Source organism: Camelus ferus, chromosome 28, assembly GCF_009834535.1.
Source record: "Camelus ferus isolate YT-003-E chromosome 28, BCGSAC_Cfer_1.0, whole genome shotgun sequence".
NCBI classification, from domain to species: domain Eukaryota; kingdom Metazoa; phylum Chordata; class Mammalia; order Artiodactyla; family Camelidae; genus Camelus; species Camelus ferus.
The window spans coordinates 1500120-1525605 of NC_045723.1; the positions used below are offsets into that span (position 1 = coordinate 1500120).

The 25486-nt window shown below is 41.6% G+C and overlaps 1 protein-coding gene across 6 annotated transcripts in view; it reads left to right on the forward strand.

Moving 5' to 3' along the window:
• Positions 1–25486, forward strand: part of AFF3 (AF4/FMR2 family member 3) — a 434554-nt gene that overhangs the window by 83572 nt on the left and 325496 nt on the right. For all 6 annotated transcript variants that reach the window (XM_032469729.1, XM_032469731.1, XM_032469732.1 and 3 more), the window contains 2 exons: positions 121–433; positions 563–948. In XM_032469729.1, coding sequence (XP_032325620.1) covers positions 121–433; positions 563–948 — 699 coding nt within the window. The remainder of the gene's footprint in view (positions 1–120; positions 434–562; positions 949–25486) is intronic.

A 25486-nucleotide genomic window follows, 5' to 3' on the forward strand; every position in this document is an offset into this window, starting at 1 on the left:
CACCTCTCGTCCTGAATGCGGCAGCCCTGGCTCCGCGAGCCCCAGCGGCCCTCATTCGTGATTTCCAGGGTGTCTGTTGTCTCTAACAAGGTTGTGGGTGTCATGTTTTTCTCTCTCCAGACTAACAAGGGGGATGAGCTCTCCAACCGGATCCAGAACACGTTGGGCAATTATGATGAGATGAAAGACTTTTTAACGGATAGATCCAATCAGACTCACCTCGTGGGTGTTCCCAAGCCTGGGGTCCCTCCGGCTCCCGTGAACAAGATTGACGAGCATTTCGTTGCAGATTCGAGGGCCCAGCCCCAGCCCGCATCCGTCTGTAGCACGGCGTCCTCCTCGCCGGCAGCTGTCCCCGGGCAGCAGAGCAAGCGGGCCACCGTGGGCTGGCAGAAGGCTGGCCACCAGCCCTCCGACGGCCAGCAGAGAGCAAGTAAGCATGACCCCGGGTGGCTTGATTTGAACAGATCCCCTCACCCAGAGAACCCTAGTCAAAACCCTGGCCCCTATGCGTCCGGCCCCTCCTCCTCACCTTCCTCCTCCTCCTCTTCTCCCAACTCAGCAACACAGGGCTCTCTCAGGACCTTGCTCGGAGATGGTGTCGGCAGACAGCAGCCACGGACCAAGCAGGTGTGCAATGTTGAGGTGGGTCTTCAGACCCAGGAAAGGCCCCCAGCTATGGCAGCCAAGCACGGCAGCGGCGGACACTGTGTTCAGAACTTTCCTCCATCCCTGGCTTCGAAACCTAGCCTGGTCCAGCAGAAACCCACCGCCTACGTGCGGCCAATGGACGGCCAGGACCAGGCTCCCGATGAGTCTCCGAAGCTTAAATCATCCACAGAAACCAGCGTGCACTGCCCATCACACCGGGGAGCCCCAGCTGCCAAGCCAGAGTCTGCCAGAGCCAAGGCCAAGCTTGCCAAGTTCAGCATCCCCAAACAGGGAGAGGTGAGTCTTCTCAACACCACTTACATGCGTCTGAGTAGTTCCAGTTGGAAATTCAATTCCCTTGTTTGTTTAGTTCACTGTGTGACTGGTTTCACGTGGTCGGGTTTGTTGCAATTGACACAGGAGAATGGACTCTTAAAGTTTGATTTCTTAAAATCACAAATCGATTATAATCAGAATTTTTTAAGAACCGATAAATGTGGTTGTGGTGTGTCTGTGTTAGTTCAGAAAGGAATGCCTCCTTCAATATAGTTCAAGGATTTGGGGGCGTTTTTTTTGGTGAATAAACCAGCTTTGATGGAGATACTACATACTAGAATAAAAGTACTTCAAAGCTTTGCGTATGTAAAGAGGTTAATATTTATGTAAATGAGTTCAGAAATCCAACATTTTTGTCAGTTTAGAAATGTTCCAGGATAAACATCACAAGGTAGACCTCATAGTGATTTTTAAAGTAATTGTTAAATGATTCGGTGTTGAATATGGTGATTATTCAAATGAATCAGGTGTCCCATCCCTGTTGTAATGTTAGAATCTGGGTTTAATGATGTGAATCAACTAAGAATTCTCGTTGTCCTGTTAACATGATCTTAGGTCGTAGGAAGAGAGTGAAATCTTATAGTTCAGAATCTTCTGGTTTGCATTTTGAGTTTATTATGAAATTCATTGCACTACAAAATATGTAGATTGGGTGTATGGAATATTCAGCTTCAAAACAAGTAAATCACAGTCACAAAGGTAGCAGAGAGACCATGACGAGTTTCTTGAACAGTAAATCTGGATGGAGAAGGAGGTTTTCTTTTCAGAAAGGCACATCGCATGCTGTATTCCAAATTGATGACAGCTGTCAAACGCGCACGAGGAGGACACCTGCCTGCACGTCTTTTTTTGCTTTGCTGTGATTCGGTGTGCCCGCTAAAATACGGCGTGACTTCTAGAACGTGTACTCGGGAACTGTTCAGTTTCATTTTTCTTTTTGACGTATGCTTTTTTAAAGAAGGAATAACACGGTGGCCAGAAAATTATTTGTATCTCTATTTGATCTAATGACCAAATGAAATGGATGGCTTGACATTTCCTGTGGCGTGTCTGACAAGGCTGAGCTTACCCATTTCTGAGCCCTCACCTCCGAAAGCACCAGTTGGGAGATCAGTGTGTTACCCTCACAGGAGACACACTCCTCTGAGCTGTTTGCACAGGTTCTAATGAGGAAATTAAGTGACATGTATACCAGTAACTTCTTTTGATTATTCATTTATGATGGAGCCCAGAAAGTGTTCATTAGGAATTCATAGACGCAAAATGGAAGTTCTGTGAGCTTTTATGTCTTTAAAAGTTTGTAGGAAACACACAGGTGCCCCGGGGCAAAGCTGCATTCATCCAGCTCTTTGATTTTTGTTGTCACCATCAAATGGTGATAACAGACAGAAGACTGGCCGAGAAAGCATGGCTTGTCCTTGAACAGAGGTGACTGGAACCGCCAGGAATCCCTTTGTCATTTTAATCCCCAGGGAGTCCTTGTTAAAATGATTTTTATGTACCAAAGAAACTTCCCGTTTATGAGGTAACAATTTATTTACTTTGGAACCCAGCGCGTTGATAAAACTCTGGTTGAAAGCCAGTTTTCGACAACCAGCACCGCCTTATGAGGACAACTCTCCAGGACTCATTAGGCTTTGGGGGATGTCCTTGATCCCGTGGACACTTACAGGATGCCCTCCCAGGACCGCAGATAGGGAACATACTGTGCTAGTGCTTGGTAACCACAGAGAGGGAAATGCCCAAGGCGGAGTGTCCTGAGGAGAGACATGAGAGCTTTTACACAGAATGTCTTTCAGTTCCCCCACGTGGAGTGGCCTGCGCCCCTCCAGACATTCTATACTGTACACTTCCGAGAGGCCAATTGTGCATTGATGGAAAAGAGGTGAGAAGAAGAGTTGTTTGTAAAACAAAGTTATAATTGGCGTGATTTTGTTTTTTGTTTTTTGGGGTTTTTTTTTGGTGGGGAAGGTTATGAAGTCCTTATTTTAGCAAAAAGCTTGCACATTGTGGCCGTATGGTAATTTGAATCTTGTAACACCTGTGTGTTTAATCCGCCTATATCGTAATAACATCGCTCCTTCCCAGTTGGCAGGAGGGTGGTACCTGCGCATTTGAAGGTTGCATTCCTATCCTTCAGAATCCAAGGGATTTTGTTATTGTTGTTGTTTGTGTGCGTGTGTGTTTTTTTCCCACAATACCCCCAAGAGATTAAGAAATCCCTTGTGCAGATACACCATTCAATATTTACAGGCCATGTCTATAAAACCACAAATCATAGTGGAAACTGAAGAGTCTTCTCATGTAATCAGATTCTACTTTGGGGAGAATACCTGCTTTTCTTTTTTGGAGGAAATAAGACAGTGTGGCAAATCATTTACACAATATTAATGCCTATATGTATATATATATATTTTTTTTTTTTGCACATATACCACCTGTATGAAAATACCTTTTCTGTAGCACTGATACTGATTTCCACTGAGATCGGAAATGTGCTTTTTAAGGAAAATTTACAGAGGAAATGATCTGAAGGGAACTTGTGCTTCTTGACTTGTCCTTTCAAGACGTTAGCTGCAGAGCTAGACATAGACAGTGTGAAGAATTGGGGGCTAAAAGGAAGTGTTAGGTGAAAATAACAGAAAGACAAGAGAGGTGACAATACAGCCGTGTGGCACTTGCAGGGCCCTCCCTCGTGAAAACAGTCAAATCAATGGCTACGTATAACATGGTGTGAGAAACCGAGAAAAGATCTGAGACGTGATCTCTGCCTCCAGGAAACTTGCACGAGTTGGACAGACTCCAGCACTTAGCTCTTAATTGGCAGTTTCTCTCACTTACAGTCCGAACTAAATTTAAAATGGAGCTTCTAGCCCCGGGAAAATTCCCTCACCTTCAGAATCCTGATCTGAGAAGAAGATGCCGTGTTACTTTCAAAAACTGAGAATTTGTGAATCTCTTTTGTCTGAGTTCACACTTGAGAAATTGTTCCTTCTTTCCCACACATCTGCACTCAATCTGCCGCTGTGGCGAATTATTTGTGATAATTCTTTAGTCTTCAATAATAGGCAATTAGTGTAGAGAAATTCAGTGCAATTTGATGTGGAATTTAGAGACCTCCAGGGAATTCCTTAACTGATACACCTGCCTCTTGGCTGGCTTTTCCCAGCTCAGTTTTGTGTTTAATGAAAAACATATTTTTGTTGTTACAGCTGAGTCTTTCATTCTCGACGCCACCCCTCATTAAGTGAGCCTTCCCTGGGCTGCCACTAGGAAGGGTGACTACTATTAGGTAGGAGACAGGAGACTTCAGGAATGGCTGAAGTGGGCATTCTAGAACGTTCTAGGGTGGGGCACACTGAATCTTATTTGGAGTTGAAGTGAATTTTTGTTTGTTTGTTTCAAACATATGCACACGGGTGCGTGTGCACACATACACAGACACAATTAATATTTTTACCCTAATGTGTAGCATGTTGTTCACCATTAACTGAGAGGGGCAGATACACATTGTGGGACCTAAAATTTAGACCGTCTTTGGGGGGAGGGTCCTCTTTAGGAAAAAAAAAGAGAAGTATTTTATGCTTGAAATTTTCACAAAAACATACGTAAACACCTTGCAAAGTCCCTTCTTGGGGCCTCGGAGGAATCTCTGCTCCAGAGACCCCGAGGCTAGTATGTTGTTGGTTCACAGTGTGCCTGTCTTTGGCTCATGAAGTAATAATAAATTGTTAGTTGAAAGAAGATAAGAAATCATCCAAAATGATCATTTTCAGATCAGAAAGAGTGCTTTATATTAGTCTCAAAATTGGTAGTATTAAAAAATACATATTTATAGGCGAGGTGCTGTAGGCCAGGCAAAAATGGGGCAATTCTCTGAAAACACCAGATATGCAGTGCAGTGGAGACAAAACACGGGTCTCAGGCTGTGAAGTCAGTCTGTTTAGCACATGGCGGCGTCAGCAGTGGCACCCTGACACATACACCTTTTCGTTCCTGTTTGCTATTAATTTCATAAATGCAGTGACGTAAACCACCCGCACAGAGGGCTTGGACAGCTGGGGAAGTAATGCGTCTGCAGAACCAGGGAAAGAATGAAAACAGTGTCAGCTGCCTGTCATTTATGACGAGGGAAGAGGCATCTGAATTTGGGTATCAGTTAATCAGCTGCGTGTCAGGAGTCTTAGTACTGGTTGATAATTCATCAGCAAGAACACAGTGACCACTTTTGGCTGCTCAGATTTTTATGTCTTAGAAGTAATTAAATAGTTGAAGACATATTGATTCATCATAGCACTATCATGACGGGCGTTTTTAAATCACCATTTATACCACGAATAAGAGCAAAAATAAAGATAAAGCAACGTGATTTCGTAAAATAGCTTCCTAGAAAAGCAATGAACTGATTTCTCTTTTTTTTTCTAAAGTTCACAGAAGATAAATGATGTAGGCTTGCTGTATCCTGTCACTTTTGGTTACCTTGGTATGAAAACGGATTTCTTCCAAATTAAAGTCGGCACCAGCCTGTCGGACAATAAAGGCACCTGCCAAGCAGTGTGTACGTTACATATTCATGCTGGTCTGCATTTCTTAATTACCTTTGAGATCTTTAATGTTTTCAGCTCAGAGGTGCTCTCTGATTGCTCGCTGATGGAATGAGGGTGTGTGGCCGTCCTGGGGTGCCTGGATCCCCCAGCCCCATGACCTCCACCCTCCTTCACCCGTTGCACACAGAGGCCACGTCCTGCGGGACAGTGTGACTCAGTAACAGCACAGATGGTCACGCTCTGGGCTTCTTCCTCTCCATATAACACATTCTTCGCCATCTCAGCGAGGACACGGAGAACTGGTGTGACGTGGACCTGGGGGAGTGAAGCCCCACGACTTTGATCTCAGATGCAGGATGAAAGCACTTGTTTTCTGTCTTATAGATGGGGCCTCCAGAAGGTCATAATGAAGGCTGGCAGGTGGAAATGTTCCCATATTTTCTGGAACTTTTATGTCCAGCCAGTGGGGCCCTAAAAATGAAGGCACTCAATCCCTTAAAAATAGCTTCTGTTCTTGTAGTTTTTCAATTGAAAAATTTGAAGAAAGCATATTAACATGTGTCCTCTTGTGAGAAGGTGCCACTGTCCCTTTCTGTCCCTTTTCCTCTCTGGCTCCTTCAGATGCACATTATAAAGTCGAGCCTTCCAGCCGTGAGGTGGGAAACCACTCCCAGCGATGGAGGCGCTGAGAGCAGGACCTGGACAGAGGCAGCTGGCACGCCCCACGTTCTTTTCCCTGTGCACTGTCTCCGCTCTCATAAAGCTTCCTGTCCCGGAAAGCATCTGGGCAGATGCTGGGCTGTTTTCTCTTCAGCTGTAACCTTGTGAGTGTTGACTTCAGGCCTGGGGCTAATGAAGAGCCCAAGGCCCGTGAGTTTGAAGTCACTTGAAAGGTGATGTGTGGTCTGGCATCTCCCCGACCCTGGAAAATGGGTCGCTGCACAGCCCAGTGGGAAAAGCCTCTTCTTTCGTGTTTCATCCTTTCTTGGTCAGAAACGACGTGCATGTGTCCAGATACACAGGGCACGTGCGGGCACGGGGGGCTGCCCTGACTCTGGACACCTGCAAGGACTAGGCTCAGACCCTGGTCTTGCCACTTGTTAGCCCCTCGGCCGCGAGCCAGTGGTTTCACTCTGCCTCTGTTTCTCTCCTTGTGAAGTGGGGAGAATGATCGTATCTGCTTGGCCGAGTTACCCGAGGGAGGAGTAGGTGGGATAAAGTCTGCAGTGTGCTTAGCACAGTGATATCATAGTCAGTGTTCAGAAAACATTGGCTATGTGATTCTTATTTGAAATGCCTCTGAAACAACAAAAGCAAACAAGATATAAAGGTGAGGATGTTCGTGCAAGTGTTTTTTTATGTGTATGTGCATGTGAGCTGGAGAGAGAAGCAGCAAGAGAGGGGAGAGGAGAAAGAAGAATGAAATTCTGCAAGTTCTTTTGTGTTTATTTGTTAAACGTAAGTGAAATCTTGAAGACTGAGATTATCCTGGATTAATACAGCAGAGCCTGAGTGACACGACTCTCTTATTAAAATGCCTAGCCTCCTCCTGAGATTCCTCTGCCAAGTCTGGGATCGAATTTCCCCCTGATTCGGTATATTTGGCTTTTCTGAGCTATTATTATCTGCATTGGAATGTGTCATGCTTGAGCTTTATTTCCAGTTAAATGAAATACACAATCAGCAAGACCGGGACTGAGAAAAAATATTGAAACGTTCAGGTAGCAAGTATTTGGAATGACTCACTGAAATAGCTCTTTGAAGCCACAAGGTATTAAATAGCATGTTGAATCGGGCTGCGCGGGGGAATCACTTACCCACGCGAGGAAGCGCGTCGTCGGTACCTCTGTGTTCCGTGAGAGTGGAGGGTCCCTCTGCTGGGTAACCCTCCACTCCGGGCTGCACCCGGGACCAGTGGCCTGCCGTCCACCCCCGGACTTGGCAGTTTTCCATTTTGACCCAAAGTCGGACTTCAGGACCAATAGACACTTTCACAGCTTGGTTGGCTTAGAAAACAGAAATGAATTGTCTCACAGTTCTGGAGGCTAGAGGCCCGAGACCATGGTGTCGGCCATGTTGGTTTCCTCTGAGGACCCGAGGAAGCTCCAGGCCCCTCTCCTTGGCTTGTAGATGGGGTCTTCTCCCTGTGTGTTCACTCTGCCCTGTGTCTGTCCAAATTCCCCCTTTCTCTAAGGTCATCCGTTGTATGGGATTAGAGCCCACCCTAGTGACCTCGTTTTAACTTGATCACCTTTGCAAAGACCCTGTTTCTATCCAAACACTGAAAATTTGAGGATCATGGTTCAGCGCACATATCATCCACAGATAGCATTTTTATGACTATTTGATAAGTTCATACTTGGACGCTGCTTAGAGCAGTGGTTACGTGGTAAGCACTCCCAAAATCCACACTAATAATAACTCATAATTATGACTGTAATTATTTACGGCAGCCCTGGTTCCTTCAGCCTACGTGGTTCAGGAACTCAGAATCTGGAAGCAGAGATGAGGTAGATGAATTTCACTAGAACATGAGTTCCCAAAGGGCAAGGAGTTTTGTTTTCCTGCTTTGTTTCCTGAAGCCTCCTTCACTGTGCCTGGCACCTAGTTTGTGCTCAGTAGATGTTTGTGGAATTAGTTCATTAGTTTAAGGATGTGGGTGAAGGAAGTCGCTCCCTCCCAACAGCCGACCTCCTCTCTCTGGGGCCCCAGTGATGTCTGCCGAACCTTCCATGGGAAGAGGGGAGTCAGATGCTTCCAATGTGTAAGTGAAAGCTGCTGTTATGGAGAGAAATGGGCACTGAACTTACTGATGTATGTAAACACGGCCCACGGGGGATCACCCACAGGGCTGTATGCTGACCTGGGAAACAGAAGCTGAAGCCGGCCGTGCCTCCTCTGGGGATGCTGTGAGCTCAGCCTCCATCTCCCTGTTCCCACTGGGTCCTCACGAGCAGAGTCCTGGCTAGGGGCAGCGTAGCGGGTGTGCTGTGTCTGGGATGCTTCTGTTTTCTGGCCATGTGTCGTGAGCTGTGGCACAAAGATGTGGGACCCAGCTGGGCGAGGAGGGGGATGCGGGACCGTAGGGAAGAGCCCGCATTTCCAGACTTTCCGCCCCATGAATCAAGTTTTCATGGACTCGAAAGAGCCTGGAACACTTTGGGTTGTCAGAGGCCCCCTGGGTTGCAGTGGGCGCCGATTCCTGGAATGCCCTACCGCCCTTTTCCTCTGCACACCGTTTCCTCTGCTTTATTAATCCTGTTTCTGTCACAATTCCTTGTCCAATTCCTCGGGGTAATGCACCGTCTCATAATTTGTAAAACATAGCCCACCTAGTTCTCTGGAGCTCTGTGTGATTGGTGTCTTGCAGACACACTCTGCAGAGATACTGCTGGTTGCATAGCGTTTGGGTGCATGCAGCCCGTGGTCTGCCTTTAACACACAGTAAATGGTTGACTCCCCCACCACCACTTATGTGTGTGACAGAGGATGTACAGTGGAAAATAAACAAGTGTACACATTCAAATGTGTATCAGCCTCACCCCTCCCCTTTAATTCTTGGATGTCTTGAAAACCTCCCAGAGAGCATCAGTGATGGAAGGTCTCCTCTAAACCCCCGTGGGCTGTCTGACTCCCCTCTGCGACAGCCCCGTGGGGGCTCCTCCTGTCTGTGCTCAGACCCCACAGCTAACAGGAAGCCTCCAGCCTGCTGGGCCGGTTCCCATCCTTGGATTCTCTCACTCCTCCTGTGTCCACCGACAGATCCACTCTCTGTAAATCACGCTTCTTACCTTCAGTCGTGCCCACTGGGATTTCAGATGGCTGTCTATTTCAGGTCTTTTTTTTTTTTTTAACTATTAATTTCTGTAGTTTCCATCCTCACCATGTCCCTCACTCAGGGTCCTGCCTCCCTTTTCCGATATACATGAAAGTACCTGTAAGCATGCATTTTCAGAGTAACCTTCCTTGCTTCATCATAGCCTAGCAAAATCACTCCTGTTTAACCTTTTGTAAGTTGTAATCAGTATTGGGGAAAAAGGAAAAAGGAGAGCAGTGTAAAGGGGGCTGGGTCTGCAGGGGAGGGGTTGGGTTGCAGCATTAGAAAGGGTGGTTAGGGTAATCCTCACTGAGGAAGTGAGATCTGAGCAAGAAGAAAGTGATGGAGTTAGCCAGGAGGACATCTGGAGAAAGAGGCAGGCAGGGTAGAGTGGGTATCTTGAGCAAAGACCCAGGTGGGGACAGGCTCCCCGCCCTGGAAGAGCGGCACAGCGGATGCTGGAACGGCGTGAACAAGGGGGAAGGGAACAGGAGGGGAATCCCACTGTCTAAGCCCTTTTGGCCACAGAAAGGACTTTGGCTTTACGTGAATGAGGATGGGGAGCCATTGGTGGGGTTTGAGCATAAGTGTTGTGATCTGACTTAGCTGTTAAGAGGATCAGTCTGACTGTCGCGTTAAGGATGAACTGTAACCAGGCAAGGGTGGGAGCAGGAGGTAAGTTGGCACGTGACTGTCCTGATCTAGGGGAGAGATGATAGTGGTTAGGACCAGGTGGATGCAAAAATGATGAGGAGGTTGAATTCTGGGTCTCTCTTGAGTGAGACCTCGTAAGGTTTTCTGACCATTTGGATGCCGGATGGAGAGCAACTTCAGATTTTGACCTGGGCAACTCAAAGGAAGCTGCTGTCAGCTGAGATGGGAGATGCAAGATGTGAAGCAGGGTTTGGGGGGAAGAGCAGGAGTTCTTCAGGGATTATTGAGTTTGAGGTGTCTGTTAGACATCCAAGTGGAGGTAGTAAGTAGGCACACAAATTGGAGCCGCAAGTCTGGAGTTTGGTAGAGAAGAAAGTCTGTATCTGGGCGGGTGATGGAGATTTGGGAGTTTCCCTACATGCACATGGTATGTCACACCTTGAGGCTGGATGGGGTCTCTTGGGGAGTGAGTGTGGCTAAGGAAGAGGGCTGAGCCCTGGCACAGCCCTACATCAAGAGGTTAATGGGAAGAAGGAGTTCGCAGAGGAGACAGAGAAGAAGGGACCAGTAGTAAAAAAAAGAAACAGAGTGTAGTGTCTGAAAGCCACAAGGAAAGAGGGTGTCCAGACGGGAAGGGAATTATCACCAGTGTCAATTCTGCTGATGTTGGATTTAGTAACATGGAAGTCACCAGTTCCCTGGAGGAGAGTCTTTGGGGCCAAAGTTCATTTGGATTGAAGAGAGACTCAAGCAGAGGAATTAGAGACATTACACATAGACAACTCTTTCCAGAAGTTTTACTGCAAAGCTCAGCAAAGATTTTGAAAGCAGTATGTCTTTGTTGTAGAAATTTTGATAACATGAAGAACATAAAGGGTGAAACAATCACCTGTAGTCCTACAATCTGGAAATAAATCATAATTAACATTTTGGTATAATCCTTCTGGTCTTTTCCTATACTCGCATCTTCTTTATTGAATTGGGATGAAACTCTTATGTAAGGTCATTATCGCACTCATTTTTCTCGCATACGACAACCACTCTACCACATCATTGGACAGTCTTTAGCAGCGTTCAGTGCCTGGTTTTTGCATTTTACTTAGTTTGGAGGCTTCAATGATTTTATCCTATGGAGGCACCATAATTTATTTGCATAATTCTTTTGTTGGGCGCATTTCAACTTTTCAGTTTTTTTCACTATTGTAAATATTCTGCAAAGAATGGCCTTCTATTTAAGTCTTGTGTTGTTATGGTATTTTCCAAGAAAAAATTCTTAGAGATCTAATTTATAATTCCAAAATGAACAAAAGCTGATCATATATAATCTTTTGTGAATTTTTTTTGTTCTTGTTTTTTACCCAGTTTTTTTGTTCAATTGTTTGTATATTTTCTTTTTTTCTTTTTCAGTTTTATTAAGTTGAATTATTACAGTTTGCATATATACCTTATATGGCATGTAAATACATTTATACAATATACTGCACTTTTTTTTTTGGTTTACATATATGTATTGATCATTGTTTCTAAGAACAGGTTAGAGCTTTAGCTTTTTAAACTTACATGATTATCAAAGGAGTAAAGCCAACCACAAAATAAGAATCAACAGAAGTCGGTAATCCAGTCATAAAGGACGGTCAGATGTGCTCACACATATTCAAGAAATCAGTCATCTAAGTTATAAATAATAAGTAGTTCACTTGTGTCCTTAAGTGTTTGTATATTTTGTTACTGAGAAAGAATTTTTTAAAATTGAACTTTCCTGAATATGTTGTAAGCAGTTTATCCAGCTTTTTGATTAACCTTTGTTTAAAGTAGAGAAATTAAATTTTGTGTGCCTCTCTCCTCCTGTGATCTCTTCCTTTGTAATGATCTTTTAAAAGGCTATTTCTATGGAAATATGAATGAGTTAACTCTAATATATGAAACCATAAAAGAACTAGATGAAAAGTTATCTGTCTGGAATTTACTTTGCTAGAAGGTAAGGCTTTACTTTTTGTTTACTTTTTCGAATAGATTCCAGTATACCTATTTAATTAGTATATCTTTTCTTTATAATTTCAGTAAGAGAAAGATAAATACTCTGTCTTTATGAAATTGTGATTTAGCTTTTGGTAGGATACAATTTCTTGTGAAACTGGAAATCTTAAGTCAAAATGCTCCTTCCTTTCTTCAAGACCTACTGTTAAGTCCAACCACTTTTGTAGTCGGCTTCAACCATCAAAGAGCTTCCTTTCTTCTAAGTCAATGTGCGCTGTATTACCACACATTATTATTTACTTTTCTTTGTGTTTGTCTGATCTCACAAATATCTTGTGAGCATCTTGAGATCAAGGTTCCCTTCCTGTCTATCTTTGCACCCCCATCTAGAATAGGATTCTAGTCCTGAATTATTTTGTCCCCGAGGTCTGGACATTGAGTTTCTGCACCTGATAAATAGAGACAAACCTACTTTAGTTGGTTTGAATGATGCTTGGTGAATCAGTGACAGAAATAAAGACTCGAATGAAGCTCTTGCACAGCATGTACTCTGACCCAGGCTGCGTCTCCACCTACGTACGAGAACCTGTGCTGTTTCCTGAGCGTGTCATTTTCTTTCATATTTTTCTCTCTTTGCATAAGCTTGGAGTGTCATCCTTTCCTAGCTTGCCTACCAAATTCTTTTTTTCAAGGCAAGTTCCTCTTATAAAACATAACAATAATCCTTGAAAGTTTAAAATTCACCACCTAGATTTGAGCATGTTCAACATATTGGTGTATTTGCTTGCCATCTTAGTCTTGATATTTTTCGGTCTCATTACTCATTGTTTTTATTAACGGGTTACCTGCCCATTTAAATAATATAAATTATGAAGAAAAATCAAATTTAAAAATCAACTCAAATTTCACCATCCAGAAAAAAAAAATCACAAATGTAAGATGTACTTCTTATAGATAACATTTTCTCTCTCTGTGTGTCTCTGTATTTCTTTTGATTCATCAAATATGGGTCCTCTCTTAAGCTTTTATATATATTTTTCTAATATGTCCATCCTGTTACTTCTTGTAGATGGTTTGCTCTTTCTGCTTAAATGCCTGAAGAATGACTTCTTTAAAATTCTGTAGCTTAGTGGAAATGTTTCAGTGTCAAGCATTTCCTGAAACACGGAGCTCTCTTTCAGTCTTTCAAGATTAGTTCATTCTCCTATTTCAGGGAATTTTTTTCTATTAAATGTTTGCACATATTTTTTGCATATGCTGGCTTTGATTTGCCTTTGAATTGAATTATCTTTATGTTGAGTCATATTGGTCTCTCTTTCAGATCAATTCGCTCCTTTCTAACTGCTTTGATCTGTATTTTCTCACTTGCTCTCCCTCTTACTTCCCTAAGCCTCTCTCTGTCAGTGATTCAGTCTAGGGTGTCTGTTCTGTTTCTACTGTCTCTAATTTTTTTCACTAGTTCTGTCACATGATCGTATCCTTTTGGGGGAAAAAATTATGCCTCCCGATGATGACTTGTCATTCTTTTCTAAGAATTTACAAAATTTGAATTGTCATTTCTATTTTATTAATTATAAGATTTATTGTTATAATTCAGGGTTTTATTTTTCATGAAAAAGTTATCCATCAAACTCTGCCTCACTCATACTGTTAATTTTTGGTTCTTCTGTTAATGGCCGCTTTCCAGTAACAAAATCCTCAGAGAAAGAAGCATCTCTATCATACATTAATCAGAGCACGGTGCCGCTTCATGTGATGGAGTCCAAAACAGTGGCTTACAAACAAGACCGGAGTTTATTTTTCCTTCATTTTAAATCTGGGAGATGTGCTGGTTCTGTTCTGTGACATCCCATCCTGGACTCGGGCTCCTTTTGTCCTGCTCCTTTCTCACCTGTGCTAACCCACATGGTCCAAGGTCGTCCATCCTGCTTTCCAGCCCAGGAGGAGGGAAGGGAAAGGGGAGGGCATAGCCTGCCCTTCAAAGGTTCAACCTGGAAGGAGTGCAAACCATGTTTTTTCATAGCCCATTGGCCAGAATTAGTCACCTGTCTCTCTTGGCTTCAAAGAAGGATGAGAAGAGTGTCCAGTCCCTGTGCTGGGTCACTACGTGTCCAGATAAAATTGTTATCTTTACAGGAGAAAACATGAATAGATGTTAGAGTTGAACAAGCAGACTCTGCTGTCTGGTAGTCATGACCTTGTGTCAGTGGTTGCTGGTTTAAAGGCTCCTCTCTCATGATTTCCATGAGCTCCTCAAAAGAAGGAATTCTCTTCCCCATTCTCAATTCCCCAGTGCCTGAGTTCAACATATAATAGGTATTCAGTAGTTTTTTGTTGAATTGTTGTTTTTGAATTAAAATGACACCATCTATGTAATTTTTTGAATTCCTGAAAGAGTGGGTCAATAAATTCATGAAGTGTTTTAGAACATTATAGGAATTTTTGACAAATAGGAAAAGGTTCCCTATTATATTATTATATGTGATAATTGCCCCTGAAATCAATGATAGCGACAAAGTATATACATTTGATTGAAGTAAGTATAAATACAGCCAGTAATACGGGTTCTTCTTACTCAATATGAAAGTTTCTTTGAATAATAAGTGGATTCCTATCTAAATTCATGAGTTCTCTTATGACATTTGGGTTAAGCCAGAAATGAATTAATCTTTTTCTGATAAAGTTTCATAAGCTGTGATTTCTCTGGTGACCACATTTAATTAGATATTAAATAAACTGCTTATCTTTGTACCAAAAGGTTTTATGACTGCATTTTTTCCTGAGCTGTATTTCACAGATTAAGTAGCTAACATGAGTAAGTAAGTAAGTAAGTAAGTAAATAAATAAATAACTCAGTAAACCACAATATCCTTAGATTAGAAGTTAAAATAAGCCTGCTTTTTATATGAAAAATAAATTATTTAGACTTAAAGTCTAAAGATAGGGAAGGTAGTCTAAATATATACATTCCAGTGGAAAAAAATTCATTTTGCTTTTCCAGGTACTGTTTTTTTCCCTTCGAAACTGGCTATACTTCTTTTAAGTGGAAAAATTCCATTTAATCTGCAAAGGCTGAAACATTTTGGGATAGGGTTGTGAAGGTTCTAATTTAAAACTTTGAGTTTTCTTTTTTATTTTTTCAATATCACACACCATGTTAAGATTCTTCAACTCAAATACAATGACATCTGAGTCAGATTTTCCACCCCCCTCCCCCAAGGGTTGGGATGGAGAGGAGAGACTGGCAGGCCTTGGCAATGTTGAACAGCAAAGATTAATTTAATCTGCTGTTTTAGTGAATGGAACACCACAGAGATCGATCTGGAAATACCAGATGACCTTTTGTTCAGATCAGAGCCAGGGAGTTTCTGAGTTGCCTGCAGAACTAAAATCCAAAATGGAAGGAAGATCAACAATTGTCAGGTTGCCTAAAGGTGTAAAGTCTGCAAAGGATTTCATTTTTCTCAGTTATATTCTGTTTCCTAGAGCACAGCAGAATTTTATTTATGTATTTATTTAAGTGTAGTTGATTTACAATGTTGTGTAAGTTTCTGGTGTGCAGCATAGTGATTAAGTTATGCATATATGTGTATTCTTTATCATTATAGGTTATTACAAGATACTGAATATAGTTCCCCATGCTATACAGTAGGACCTTGTTATTTATCAATTTTATGTATGATAGTGTAGTATCTGCAAATTCCAAACTCCTAATTCATCCCTCCCTCCCCCTTCTCCCCTTTGGTAACCATAAATTTGTTTTCTATGTCTGTGAGTCTGTTTCTGTTTTGTAAATAAGTTCATTTGTGCCATTTTTTTAGATTCCACATAGAAGTGATATCATATGATATTTGTCTTTATCTATCTGACTTATTTCCCTTAGTATGATAATCTCTAGGTCCATCCATGTTGCTGCAAATGGTATTATTTCATTCTTTTTTATAGCTGAGTAGTATTCCATTTTATATATATACCACATCTTCTTTATCCAGTGATCTGTCAGTGGACATTTAGGTTGCTTCCAGGTCTTGGCTATTGTGTATAGTGCTGCTGTGAACATTGGGGTGCATGTGTCTTTCCAAGTTAGAGCTCCCTCTGGATATATGCCCAGGAGTGGGATTGCTGGACCCTGTGGTGAGTCATTTTCAGTTTTTTTTAAGGAATCTCCATACTGTCCTCCATAGTGGCTGCATCAATTTATATTCCCACCAACTGTGTAGGAGGGTTCCCTTTTTCTCCACACCTTCCGGAAGTTTCTTTAGTTCCCTCAAATTGAAAGTGAAATGATTATTTCCTTTCTCGGTTAACCCTTCCCCTCCCCAAGTAAACTTCAAGTGAAGAGTGTGTAGCGGTAGGCAGGGGGTGGGTGACCTCTCTGGGAGAAAAACTGATGGCTCACCTGGTTATGTGAAGGCTGCAGCGAGCTGGGGTTCATCTGAATTCCTGATCTGAGTTTCTGGCATGTATCTCAGGCTGGTGTCTTTAGGGCTATGGTGGTTAAACAACATCCAAGCTGCATAGTGTCCTTTTACCAAATGCTTTCTGAGTATGTTCATTTCAATGGTTTAAACTCAGTTAAACATGGCGGTAACAACATGTACCGTGCACCTACGGTACTGGAACGTAATGTCCTGGAGTCATCTTGGAGTCTTCTTTATTTCTACTATAACTTGTTGGTTGCTCTTTTCAAAAGTCTCTGATATTCTTGTAAGTCTTCCTACTATCTTCCTATTTAACCATTTCACTTTCATACTAGCTTTTCTAGCTTTGGAACGTTCATGGGGTCAACCTCTCGTTAATAAATCCTGAACTTGGCCTCATCTGATTAATCGTCCTAAAGATCTGATGGCACCTCTTTCTTCCCCTACTCAAAATATTGACAAGCTCCCCATTCCGTGCAGGATACAGAACAGACATTTCATGGACAAATGTATGTTGTTTAAGATAATTTAATTCCATAATTCCTTTTTAACTTTCTTAAATTGTGACTTTAAAAAAAAACCACATAGCATAAAACTTGCCATCTGAGCCCTTTTTAAGTGTACCATTCAGTGGTGTTAAGTACTCTCACATTGTTGTGCAACAATATTTCATAACTCTTGAGGATTTTATCCCCCCTCTTTCTGAAAAGCATTGTAAATCTTGTTACATCTCACACTGGTTTTAAAGTATTCTGTGCTTAAATGCTTAAGAACGTCATACCAGTCAGTTGAAATCATGATATGCCGTTAAGTGCGGCTACTGAGATCTTCTTGGAGCTCAGTTATGATTGTGCTGTTCCCTCTTCCTTTTCCTGGGGTCTCCTACATGAGTAAGGACTGTGCCTCACTCATGTTAGGTTCTTGCAAACTGTTTGTTAATTAGCTGTGTGGGATGATAAGACCTCTGTTGATGTAGGATATTGCTTTCCTTCATCATCCTCCCGAGAAGGCAGGCTAAGTCTGGATTGTTGCAATGAAACACAATTCGACCTCATCAAGAAAAAAAAAATAGTTAATATTGTTAACATTCTACCATCCCAGCAATTAAAACTAAAAAGAGAACACATAAAAGCAGAAAAATGCATTCCTAATATTTGTGAGTGATCTTATTCAAGTGAGTGATTTTATTTGCATTCTTGTATGCCTTGGAATCAAGTAAAATGAAAGCGAACATCGTATTTCAAACTGATTCTCAACCTGCTCATTTCATAGGATTAAAAAATATATGGTTTTGATTAAGAGTCACAGATGGATTTCTCAATTTCCTTTCCAGACCTCAGTCCCTGATTCTTTCTTTTCCATTCTTGGGCCAGTTGCCAACAAGACTAACTAGCTGCAAGACTTTGGTCAGTTCCCTTAGCTGCTCTGGCCTTCAGGTGTGTTAAGTTAGACTCTCTTCTGTTCCAAACATATTTTGGTTCCTTTATACAATGTACCTACCGACGACCAGAGTAAAAATATTACATAAAACCTTGTCAGGCTCAGCACTGTATTTCTGTTCTGAAAACGTAATTTCTGCTCTGGATAATGTAAAATAGAACCTTTCATATGACAATAAAACTTTAAGATGACAGTAAATTACAATAAAACCCCCTAAGATTAAAATATCAAAAAAAGTTGCATAAAGCTGATTAATTAATTTTGTATATGAAATATGGAGATGTTAGTGTTCTGGGTTCCGTACTCTTTGCCCTGCACATTTTCCGTGGCGGTGGGAGGGGTGACTGTATCCATTTCAAGGACTTCGTTGATCATCTGTATGATTACAACATGTATCTCTAGTCCTGACCTTCCCTCTACGCTGAAAAGCCATATTTCTACCTGCTTCTTGACATGCCTGTGTGGGTATGTTTGTAAACACCCCCATGTTTACAATGGCCAGCACAGATGGCACTGCCTTCTGCAGACGGCTTCTCCTCCGAAATTCTGCCTTCGTTGAGGGACGGCTTTCCACCTGGGGTCTAAGCTGAAACCTTTGAAGTCAGTTTCATTTGCTGTTTCCATCACTCCACCTCTGCTCCATCATTCATTCCTTTTAACTTTATCTAAGAAAGGCTCTGGAGTGGGACCCCCTCATCCCTGGGTTTCATCACCCCTTGGCTTGTTGCCATTAATCTCTTCCAAATGTAGTTCAGCATCCACATCACTACCAGACATGTCCTGCTTAAAAAATGTTTTTTCTAATGGAGAGGAAGTGGAAAGGAAAACATGAGTCTGATCATGCCACATTCTTCCTCCAGCAGCTCCCTTTGTCCTCCACTTCCCCAGAGCAGCAGTCAGCATCCTCTGTGCGTACTGGGCAGAACGCTAGTTTTGAGGGTTGTCTGTGAAAATGCTCAGGCTAAACTGGTTTTTAACTTTCATGTTTCTCAGCCTGTTCTTGCAAATGTGTGTTATGAAGCTCTGAAAGGAGGCTACTCTACGCAGCATTCTCTAAGCTTCCTTGATCACAACACTTTGTTGCTTTTGTTTTTGCAAAGCAACTCATGGAAGGAGTATTCTGAGGAACATACGCTAGAAAATACTAACCCAGGAGATAAAAAATCTAGATACTTGGAGCTTCGATCTTACCTCACCTGCCCCCTCTGGCTTTCACCTCAGGACACTGAGCCAGGTCCAGTCGACTATAGCTACTGGGAACTTGACTCTGTCCCCCAGCACAACACGTGCTTTCATGCCTCCATGCTTTTACGGTGGCTTGCGCCCTACCAGAAATCCGCTGCATCTACTCATCCCATCGGGTACCTGTCACTAAGCCTCTGTATCATCTGCTCTTGAAACTCTACGCCTCATAGATTGAGTTGCTTTCCATGTTCCTTCACAGCTCTTCTTGTCCCTCCATTTTTATCTGTCCACCCATCCATCCATCCATCCTTCCATCCATCCATCCATCCATCCACCCCATCCAACCATCTTTCCATCCATCTATCTATCCATATCCATCCATTATGTTTTAATCAGTCTTACATAGCTGTCTCTTTTACTAATCTGCGAGCTCTCGGTCAGCCTGGCGCCCTGTCTGACTTGTCTTTATGTCCTGGGCACCGAGTACAGTGCTTACCATGTAAGTGCTTCACAAATTAATGTCTAATTAAATGTAAAAAGCTTGAAAAAAATCACATTGCAGGTTTTTTTTCCTCCTACGGTGGACTCTGTTTTATAAACAAGCATTATCCCAGGCTGGAGACTGAGAAAATAACATACTTTATATCTTACATCTTGTCAGAATTCCGGCCAGATATTAAGTTCTTAAATGCCAGAGAACATGCTTTTAAAAGCTGTGGGTAGTGCAGGAGTAAGTTCATGGTTAAAACCTCTGTTTGTAGGAGCAGATGATCGGTAGGGAAGTGTCCACACTGAGTCAGTAAGAATTTGAAATCATATTATTTCATTAAGAATACAGATCAAGTTTCCTTAAATTTTGGGTATGAAAGAGTTCTTGAAAACAAGCAAATGCCCACAGTCTGGTATAAGCCAAAGTCCAGGTGTCACTGCTCGTCCCAGCTACAGTTAAGACTAAGTTAAAAGGAAATGAGCTCTGCACTGTCCTGTCCTCAGCTGCGTCTCAGAGCGACAAGAATAAGAGGGTCTGTGGATGCATCTAAGCTCCCCTTAGCTCTGAGTATCCCCATCGGTTCGTGGGATCAGTGCATGTGAAGGCAAAACCTAATGCTGAGTTGTTTCGGTTCATTGCAGCAGACACCAGTTTGGGGAGATCTTCATTATGCTGGGTACAAGTTCTCTTGGACATGGACTTATCAATGCGGACCCCAACTATTTCATGCAGAGATTATGGATAAAGTGTCCTGTGTCCCTTTCTTTTAGTTGTAATGGTTTGACATGAATTACGATGTAGGATCAAGCCATCAGAAGAGAATTCAGCCTTTGCAGCAGCGTTGAAATAGGTGAGCAAACATAAAGAGAGAGGTCAGGGAGACCCTCCTCTTAGGGTAAAGAAAGCCTCTGTATGCCTTTGACCCCTGGTTCATGCATTGATGGTCACCATTTGAGAAGTGCAGCTGTGAAGCCACTTAAAGTAAAGCGTGTGTGATTATGTTTGTAACGATCAGCCTTTTTGTTCAGCAGAGACCCACTGGGAGGAGGGAGCGTGGAAAACATCACCCTCATCATCGACACCACGGCTTATTTAATAGGCTTCTCCACATCCTCTCATGTCTTAGTGCTTATTTACAGCATTAATGTCAGCCTCCAAAGTGGTGATTCTGAATGAAAAGTCTACCACTCTTTTTCTTTTTTATTGAGGTACAGTTGGTTTACAGTTGTGTTAGTTTAGGGTGTACAGCAAAGTGATTCAGTTATACATATACATATACATATACATATATAATTCTTTGTCAGATTCTTTTTTCATTACAGGTCATTACAAGATATTGAATATCTTAGTTCCCTGTGCTATACAGTGGGTCCTTGTTGTTTATCTATTTTATATATAGTAGTGTGTATCTGTTAATCCCAAACTCCTAATTTATCCCTCCTCCACTGCCCCTTTCCTCTTTGGTAACCATAAATTTGTTTTCTATGTCTGTGAGTTCTGGTTTGTAAATACGTTCATTTGCATTTTTAAAAAATATTCATGATATCATATGATATTGACTTAATTCACTTAATATGATCATCTCTAGGTCCATCCATGTTGCTGCAATCTCATAATTCCACTATTCTTAAACGTACCAGTCAAACATCACTGAACTACACATTGGATATTTTGGTGGTGGTAGTGTTTTAAATCCAATTTTAAGTATTTGGATGCTTGGAAAGCACGAGGTCAGCTTGGGTAGGCATTATCTTGCATTTCCCCCCTTCCTACTAGCTTATTTACATCTGTAGATTTCTGTAAGGATTATTGTTCCTTAGGCAAATTAGCGTAATAATATGTCATTGTAAAACTGCGCTCGGAACCACATTTTACTGAAAAGGACGAGTTTAGAACTGCTGCTTTGCTTTAAATTATAGCCGCGAGGATGAAATACACAATAGAAATTTACTTAACACCCACCCCTTTTGGAGGGATAGTCAGTTGAACGCATTAGACAAGAGGCTGTCCTAGAACCTTTAAGCTTGAACCCGCAGCCAACCTAGTCATTCCAGAAGTAAAACTTAAGACTTGACAAAGATTGTTAATAAAGACACTGTTGTAACAGGGTCAGGAAGTTTGTCATCCCTGGATGGACAGGATCCTGTGACAAGGTAATGGTTAAAATCGGTGAACAGGTCATTGAAAATCATGAAGTGAAGTGCATGCCTTGACTGCCTTTTTAATTTAATGTTGTCATTTGTTGGGGAAGAACAATTTATATATAGAAAAGTGATCTTCACTATACAGCTTGAAGAATATTTAGAAATTGAACACATCAGTGTAACCACCGGCCAGATTAAGAAATGGCGCATCTCTAGACCCCTAGAAGCCCTGTCGCGCCCCCTTCCGGTACCTCCCCCACCCACCCAGGCATGACTGCCATCCCGACTTCCAACGGCTAAGTGATGTTTTCCCGTTTTTGTGCTTTATGTCATTGGCGTCTTTTGTTCAGCTCTTTGTTGGTGAGATGTGTCCCCATCACGTGAGCCGTAGATTGTTCTTTCCCGTCTTAGTGGAGTGGCGTTCCATTAACTTGTCCTTACCTGCCCACTTTTTATGATAATTTTATCATTTCATTAATTTTATTTCTCTGATTTAACGGCACACCAATTTACCTTTAAAAAGGTCAAATGCTAGTCCTTTTATTGCATGTGCCATGCAACCTTTTAAAACGTGGATAAATGAGGCAGCAATAAATTTAGCCAATTTTATGAGTAAGAGAAACTGGTAGCACGTTTTCATTATTTGAAAGTGCTCATGTCTGTGCAGTCCGCTGCAATTCTGAATATGTAAAAAGAAAGTGAATTTGGTAGAATGCCAAAATAAATTTCGTTGCCAGATGATGACAGAAATATAGTTGTACTTAAGGCTTGAACCTCGACTTCTGCTTTCTCTTTGGGTGATATTTTTAAGAGACTATTTTAAAGCAGAAAAGGTAAATTTGGTTTGGTTGTCCAGTACGACATTTCCAGTATGTAAATTCGTTGCATCTGTGTATTTGTTTTGCTGCAGACATAACCAGCAAGAGTTTAGTGATGAAATCTGTTCTTAATTATGAAAGCAGCTGTTGGAGGGGTAACCATTTTTTTTTCCCCTCCTGATGTGAAGTTGCCTGATTTACTCATTTTTGGCTGCATTTTTCAGGGTTGCTAGTGCAGAAAAGAGCTCCTTTGTGAGAGGTTGCAATTTGTTTTCTGTATGAGAGCCAGTGCACACGGACGAAATCTGCACAGCAGGGTGGTTTTATCTGCCTTCCGCGTGCCCTGCAAGCTGTCCTTCCTCTGCGCAGCACCAGAGACCTATAAAACCACCCAGCAAATGAGGGGCCTGTGAAGTGTTCTGGCAAGAATCTCAGGCAGCAAAGCAGTTCGTGTGAATTAAGTTGGCCCTTCTGCTGGGGCGGGGTGGTCGAACTGGGTGATACAGACCCGGAACAGATGGTAATAACATACTATTTTGTTTTTAGGTTTGTAGATTTATTAACATACCCTTTTCCATTTCTATTCAGTTATTTTTACATCCAGAGGGCTATAGAGTATTTATGATCATGTAGGTTACCAAAATAAAGCAAAAATACACTTAGATAATCTTTCTTAAACAATCTTAATTCTTGGCCCAGGCCTTCACAGAAGGGGCCAGTATTTAATTTCTCTAGGTATTTTATAGGATATGAAATAAGGACTTTGCATGAAACTGGATAGGGAGGCTGGGTGCAGAGGATCTTTCATTATGAAAATGTTTCTACCCAGGACTAAATTGAAAAGCTTCATACATCCTAGTGTGTGCAGAAACCTGTGAATTACTTAGTGGGACGTGATGGATCCCCATGTATGACTGTTGGGCGCAAGTGCTCCTGTTCACAGCCCACATTGTGCAGCTCCTGCCACAATCAGCTGAACCCTCCACACCCGACACTGTAAAAAATAAAGGCAACCTATACGACACTGGAAAACTAAAAGTTAAAGGCAAAGATAAAAATGCAAAAACAGAGCTAACTCTTGATGAATTAGGAGGAAGACACATTTCTCACATGTATTATTTTATGTGAAAGGGGAAAGACGTTTTTCTTTCTTTCTTGTGCTTGAAAAACCAAGGTTTTATAAGCTTTTTGAAGTGGATTTCTTCTGAAATTAGTGAAACTGGAGCTTGTTGAGATGAATTTTTCTGCTCAGCTGGCACTTTCTGGAGCCCTGTCGTACAACTATTTCAAAACCTTTGGAGTACTCCGCACTCTAAACCTTCTGGAAACGGCTTGCCTGGCAGCATTATTCCCTTCCTGATTTTAATTAAACGCAAACCAGTGCAGAACAATTATCTGAGTAATTCGGTCCCTTAAGGCCTCTTTAAAGAAAGAATTCAGGGAAAAGTGTGTTTTCCTCACCTAAATTGTCCAGATAATTATATTTTTGCCTTCTGACCCTTCTGAGATCAATTAGATGGAAAAAAAAAAAAAAGATACCAGTCCTGGGCTGCTCCCTTCAGGTGGCCAGCCACTCCAGACCCTTGAAATTCCAAACACTCAACTGTGTCAAGCATTTGCTATTGTTTCAGGCTCTTTTCATCACATTAATAGTAACGGTAACAGCAGAGACGTTTTAAAATAAGGCAGGAGTGATCCCCCCAAAAGATAAATTGTATCATCTTGAGTGACAGAAAAACAGAGAGACAGAGAGACGGTGCATATCTGTGGGATCATCTTTTATATGGACTATTGGAAAGTTGTGAACCATTCAGAGCAGAGTGGAGGAAATGGGCCAGTGGAGGAAAAACAGACTCTATTCCCACAACTTGAATAAAGTTGTGCCTCCTCCGTCTTTGGGGTAGGTGGGAACTGGGCTTGGCAAGGCCTCCTGTTCAAGGGAGATTGTGAATTAATCTAACACTTGCTCTAGGCTCTTCTGATTGATTAATCAGAGCTTAGGTTTCCTCTAATATATTTCTAACTTCCTACATTTGAATTCTCATCAGCCACATGTGCATGAATAATTCTTCAAGGGACTGAGACTTTCATCCTTATTATTAACGATTCATGGATCACCCCACACATGCCTGGTTACGTACTTAAAGTATGAATTAGTACTTACATATTGTGACAGAGAGGATGTCCTCTGCCTCAGGGAAATTACCTGTATGTGGCAGTTACCTGAGTAATTGCAGGTGAATGAGCCTAACTCATGAAGCCCAGAACGTTCTGTTTCTTCCACTGTTAAACCCTCCCGTCTTTAGTTAGGAAATTTAAAAAAATTTTTTTTAATTTATTTTTATTTTTTAATTCTTTTTTTGGGTGGGGAGGTAATTAGGTTTATATATGTGTGTATTTTATATACAGGTTTATACACATGTATTTTATATATATATGTGTGTGTGTGTGTGTGTATATATATATGTGTGTGTGTGTGTATATATATATGTATATATGTATATATATATATTTGGAGTACTCCGCACTCTAAACCTTCTGGAAACGGCTTGCCTGGCAGCATTATTCCCTTCCTGATTTTAATTAAATGCAAACCATATATATATATATATATATATATATATATATATATATATATATATATATATATATATATATATATCCCCATATATATATATGTATGTTTTGTTTTGTTTTTTTAAATGGAGGTACTGGGGATTGAACCCAGGACCTTGTGCATGCTAAACATGCACTCTACCACTGAGCTATACCCTCCCCTCAGGAAATATTTTCCTGTCCTTTCTGACTTTCTGTATTATTTTTGATCTTAGCTCTCTGCTTGATTTTTCCATTTTTTTCTCTCTTTTTTCTTTTGATTTTTGATTCAGAAAAATCAAAAGGATTTTTTTCTCTTTTTGATTTTTCTGCTTGATTGCCTGGTTTTCAGTTGCATTTTGAGGTAAATAGTCTGTGTATAACATTTTCTGCAAATTTCCAGTGAATTTA